This window comes from Anarhichas minor, unplaced genomic scaffold, assembly GCF_050575085.1.
Source record: "Anarhichas minor isolate MPS153535 unplaced genomic scaffold, ASM5057508v1 ptg000090l, whole genome shotgun sequence".
Lineage (NCBI taxonomy): Eukaryota > Metazoa > Chordata > Actinopteri > Perciformes > Anarhichadidae > Anarhichas > Anarhichas minor.
This window is the reverse complement of record NW_027466536.1, coordinates 811480-817500: the sequence shown is the minus strand read 5'-3', so window position 1 is coordinate 817500 and position 6021 is coordinate 811480. Positions and strand designations below refer to the sequence as shown.

Here is a 6021-nt window from a genome sequence, read left to right as displayed (position 1 = left end):
TCTGGCTGCATTATGTTCCTGGACTTAAAATACTTGATTGGGACACTTATTTATTTTTTTCCTCATGCATTTAGACATGAGACAGTAAAACGTGAGATGATTTGTGTATTTAAATTATCCGGTGCAATAAATAATTCCTTTATTATATTTGCTTTAAGATTTTGTTTTTGTTGTGTAGAATGTATTTTGGCTTCCTTTTTGTAAACTACACAGAAATAAGCATTATCATGCAATAATAACTTTCCTTTGCACAGTTTTGATGTTCTTGTATATAACGCATATTTGTTTGTGCATGGTGTGCTATTCAAAATGTTTTTGTGGGGCATCTAAATCACATTAATGAATCAGTGACGTGTATTTCCCCATGATTAAATCATTTTCATTATAAATATAGAAATTGTTGTAGCCAGCTATGTGTTGATCAGTTGTATGCAGCTCATGGTATATATATATATTGACAATCTTAATAAAGCCGATGGCCCAAGCTTTGAAAATATATCCAAAGTCCAGAGTTTTCCTTTAAAAAAAAAAAAAAAGAAAAAAAAAAAAGAAAAAAAAGGAATAGTTTGACATTTTGGGAAGTTTGCTTGTTCACTTTTAATACCACTCTCATGCCTGTACAGTCCATGTGAAGCTACGGCTAGCTGCCAGTTAGCTTAACTTAGCATAAAATGGAAACAGCTAGCCTGGGTTTTCCAGAACGCGTATGAACGCTGCCCTGTAAAATCCCCATGAGTCGTTTTTACACTTTGTTCTGGCCGTGTTGAGGTTTATGTGAAGATAAAAACAAACAGGATCCAAAGTGTTAATCAGTGGGCTTTGGAGGCGCTGGTAGCTTCATATCCAGACAGATATGAGAGTAGTGTCAAAACGTGGAACTAACCCTTTTACATCGCTACTTTTGGGCTTCTTTCAGTTTGTTAAGTGTGAGCTGTCATGTAATGTCAAAGTGTATTACAGTGGCAGCCGGTGGATGATGAGCCATTGATGTATATACTGAATGAATAATGTGAATAGTTGATGGACTCAGAGATTGTCTTTTTCAGTCGAGTGCAGAATTGTAGCTTTAGAAATCTACTTGTTGGTGTTTTAATGGGAGCATTTCTTGTTTTTATCTGGTTTCATGTGAAATCTATATTTAAGATTTTTTTTTTTTTTGGTGGAATCCAAGTAAAACGTAAGCTGCAATAGACCATTGGTTGAAAAGGGGGAGGAGGTCACTGAGGTGGCTTGGCTAAGCTTCAAGGAATGAGGGGGCAGGGACTTACTTGATTCTGAGAATATGATAACAGTGCAGGAGGACAGAACTACGTTTGTCTGCTCCACCAGAATACATAACGGGGAGCCGTCTGCTCGGACGTCCTGCAGAGCTCGGGTCAGGCCCGATTCCGCCTGAAGGTAGAGCATTTCCACTGACAGGCCACGCTCCTGCAAGCACTGGCTTAGCGATTTGGGGTAATCCCTTTGAGAGGAAGAGAAACACTTTGTTAAATTGACATGTCTGTATTATGGGACTCCGCCGGCATGTAGAGGAACCTAAATGGTATATCTGAGAGGAACAGAGAGTTATTTCTTGATGTATAAGGTGAAGAAAGTTCATCATTCCTCTTGTGTGGTGAAATCTGTTTATATGGATCTTCAATTAGACAAGTGTAGCGTTATGTGGAGCTTTGTGTGGCACCAAAACACAGATTTTTGGCTCTCTCGTGGAAGTATTTAGTGTTGTAGCAGTATGTGTTTAGGTAGCATATCGAGTAAAACAGAGGGTCTTACTCATATGGAAGACTTGTGTGAATTTGCAAAGAATGGCGGTCCTTCTGTCCAAGGAAGGACCAACACAAAAAAAACACAACCGCTGTAGCGGCTACTGGCAGTTTGCACTTTTGAGAGCACACTCTGTTGAATGCTGGCGTTTGAAACAGCTGTGGATAAATGTCTGCATGTGGCTGCGTTTGGAGGCATGTAGGCTACACCTTTGTAAAGCGCCAATGGTAAATGTTATGCTTTCATGTTAGTCCCCGTGAAAAATGGAGCGCGGGCTTCTTTCCCAAATGTACGCTCCAAAATTCAGCGACCGTGCAATGTGAAATGTGTTAGAAGAGGCAGCGATACCAACTCTGGTAGACGTAGGAGGACATCCACCGACATAGAAGCAGGACAAAGCAGCTTTTGGAAGAACTGGGTGAACAAAAATTAAACAGCATCTGCTTACCGCTATCACATTAGCAGTTTGTCTGTCCACAGTGTACGTGACAGAGGAAGAGAGTTTGATGTTGCAGGAGTGGTTTCAGATGTTTTCATGGCCATTGTGATACTTGTTATCCCCCCCCCTCCCCCACAGGGAAACTGAGGCCTCATTAGAATTCAATGTTAATGCAAAGCATCCAAGCTGACTGCAGCTGCCAGAGCCACCTTTTAAACCCTACAGAGGTTTGGTGTTTACTATTCAAACCAGCAGCAATATATTTTCATACGTCCTTATGGCATGTGAAACTGGCTATAAAGTCATTTGCTAATGTGGTAAATAGGCATTTGAATGAATGCACTATGCAAAATGTGTGCTGCAACCAGAACACAAAGTGAACGACAACATTCACATCTGTCCTACTGTGACATTAGAATCAAAACTCTACACGTTTTTAAAAGAAAAGCAATTACAATATTACGGTAATATGTGCTGGACAGCCTGCTGATATCCAAACTAGGTCTCATGATTAGTAGCATAGCAGAGTTAGCGCTGTTGGTTTGCTACTGCGACCGTGTCACTCCATAGATGCAGACGCAGCTTCCAAATGTGGTATAGCTTCAAAGTTGCCATTTGTGTGTGTGTGTGTGTGTGAGTGTCTTGCATGACTTTATTTTTGATGTTGCATTGTGTCGTGAGCGTAAATGTTTTATGCACTTCTACCATCATTTGTACATAGGATGCAACAGTAACCCTACAGAGCAGCGCTCGTTTTGCATCGAAGGGGGATGAAGGTGGATCAAATTACCGGACTTCATTATTGAGCTCAGTGCAACATCCACTGCTGAACCATTAGCACACATGTTGACCTGTGTGTGTGGGTGTAGCATGTCGCTGGTATGCAACAGTAGTACCCTTTTAAGAGAATGTGTGATCCAAGTCATATTACACATACATCTACTGTACAGTGGATAGAAAGCGTTGGTGGAACGGCGCGTGTGCTTGACACTGTTAGAGAAATAAATATCAATACAATTACAATACGCATGTATTCAAGGGTGTGGATTCGGCTATCGACACCTCCGACATCCGACGTACAATCCACTGATTCTCAGTGGCCCAGGTACGAAAGGGAATTTGGAGTGTGTGCAGCAAGTACAACAGGAACAATACTTTTATATGAAAGTAATGAAAACAGCAGTCAAGTACAAACCCTGCATGTACAAGCGAACTTCTACCTGGACTGCTTGTTGTTTAGATTTGAATGATGAGTACTCACAGGCACCGGTTGGTGACAGAGAGGACCACGCAGTCGGCGGGCTTCCTCTCCTCCTGCACCTGTCTGTAGAACTTCTGATACAGGGCTTTACGTCGGTCTGCTGGAGTGCAGCCGTCTGGCTTGGCTGGTGGGGTGGGGTAAAGGGAGACGGAGAGATTAGAGGATAAAAGAGAAATGGGAATTTGAAGGTAGAGAAATGAGAGCAGATGTTTGGTTCATTTAAAAACAGTAAGCAAGGTCATTGAAATGGCCTACACATATGACCATAACATAAGATGTGATATAAACCAATGGGGAACGCTGATGAAATGCAGTTTTACTTCATTAAAGCTGCAGCAACACAATTACTTAGCATGGATTTTCATATGGAGACTGGTGCAAAGTGGTTACTGTGCTTTTAGTGATCAATATAGAGAAACCTTCTCACCGTTTGGCTGATGCTTGTACGCCTCGTACTTCACACTTCCGCTGTAGTTTTGAATTTGCTCCAGTTCTTCGTAGCTGAAAGAAACGCGGTGAAACAGGAGCATCTTTCAGTTACATTTTATGGAGGAAGGCCTTTCTATGCCTGCTGTTTACTAGGTCACTGTATGTGATGACATGATATGATTGAAGCTGTTATAAAAGACCCAAAATGGAGTTTCTGAAATTATGAATCCATATCCAAACATTCTGCTGTAAGTTGCTGAAATATTTAGGTTAAACCATGTTGACTGAAAATCAGGTGTCAGCTGTCCCAGCCTAACTGATGCAACAATAAACAAGAGCCATTCACTTCCATACTGCAGTAGCAGCAGTTACAGAAAGCCACTGCTTATTATCAATCGGCCCAAGCATACCATGGAACTCGTCAGTCCACACCAGTTGCGATGCATGTTTTTTTTTTTTTTTTCTGTGTGCCACAACACATTCCTTGTCCATTATTACAAATGGAAATCTTTAAGAATGAGAGGGGCCCAGATGGATCTCCTACTACAGCTGTCCAGCGGTGGCTGACAGATGAATGTCGGTGACTCGTAGAAGGCTGGTAAACGTCACCTGTCTAGGACATCCTTGAGCTCCTCGCTCCTCTCCTCTCTGGTGGGGTAAGGCGCTCCTCTCCGAAACAGACGCAGCTGTTGACCGCTGCACAACACACAGGAAGAGGTTTTTAAGTGCACCGTATCATACAACTCACGTGTACTACCGTTGACTGGTGGTGGAAGGAGGCAGGTGTCAAGTTTGTAGAAACCCACACTGTTTTGTTTTCCACTGCTGCTGCTGCTACCACCTAGCATGTCCGCTGCTAATGCTAAACGTGCTACCATTGGGGCTTACCTTCCGTTTGGGTTCGCGTTAGCTGGTGGCCGCCGGGCAGCTGCAGACGACTTCGCCCACAACGACATTTTTATCTGCACTGCAATGTTGCCCAAATAAACCTGCGCCTTTACCGACAGAGTGAGGATAAAACGCTGCTTGGCGTTACTCCACCAGTGTTCTACTACAGCCCTCCCTGTAGTGGGGGGAGGAGGAGGAGGAAGAGGAGGAGGAAGAGGGGGAGGAGGGGGAGCAGCTCTTCTTCTGGTGTTTACAGTTTACAGTATTACCGCCACCTACTGGACCAGCACGTTTTTTGGATATATCATGTTTTGATCCTTCCCTGTTGCTGCTAGTTTTCTCAAAGCCATCAGTCCACATATGTCACCCATCTGTATTTGCCCTTAAAGAGTTATACCCAATGCATATCTCTAAACAAATATTTCGTTTTATGATTTTATTAGCTGAGGTTTTGAAATGGAGTGTCTGTGAGATGTCCACTGCGCCCATAAACAGTTGGAGTGAAACAAAATATCGTTTATGTTGGAGCTGTTCAGCACATTATCGTATATATAATCATAGGTCACTGCAGGGTTATATCAGACCTGACTTTTTTTTAAACTCTATGTCATTCTCTGGTTGTTGCTCCTGTCCCCTGTGATTTTGTGTAAGGTTTTGGTCATTATGATTAGACATTGGGTGCAAGCTCGATTCCAGCAGCAGACTTTTATCTTTATATTTTTTTACAATACCTGTGTACCTATGTGTACCATCCTCTTGCAGGTTTATAACACTGACAATGAAACAATAGTCCAGCACAGGAAACATATGCAATTCCCGTATGAGGCAATCAGGGGATTATTGCTGGGTCTTTACACTCAATGGTTAAAAAAATAGTGCGACAAAACAACCTTAATTTCTCTTACTCGTGTTCAAGTTTCACCTATGCTATGAACAGCAATTAGGTTGCCTATCAGGTTGTCAGGGCACTTACAGGCATAATAACTGTTTTTAGGCTAAGTAGTGCTGCTAACGTCATAACGCGTCAGCCTGTGCTTCATGTGTACATTTGGTGGAATGCCCCTTTAACAGTTATACTGTCCCGTTTTAAGACTTGTTGAAAACAGGGGGGTGGCGGGTAGTTTCATTTTCATCTGTCATTCAAGTGCAAACAATGTGCATTTTTTTTTTTTTACTTGTGAAAAAAACAAACATGTTTCACATATTGCCTTCTGGTTTCGAGTTTTCGTTGATCCAGTTT

General features: G+C 42.2%; 1 protein-coding gene across 1 annotated transcript in view; it reads right to left on the bottom strand.

The window, feature by feature from the left end:
* Positions 1-4980, bottom strand: part of LOC142938760 (uncharacterized) — an 11804-nt gene extending 6824 nt beyond the window's left edge. The window contains exons 1-5 of the mRNA XM_076082154.1: positions 4782-4980; positions 4503-4589; positions 3892-3965; positions 3465-3588; positions 1269-1462 (exon numbers count right to left, since the gene is read on the bottom strand). Coding sequence (XP_075938269.1) covers positions 1269-1462; positions 3465-3588; positions 3892-3965; positions 4503-4589; positions 4782-4849 — 547 coding nt within the window. The 5' untranslated portion in view covers positions 4850-4980. The remainder of the gene's footprint in view (positions 1-1268; positions 1463-3464; positions 3589-3891; positions 3966-4502; positions 4590-4781) is intronic.
* Positions 4981-6021: the final 1041 nt, after the last annotated feature.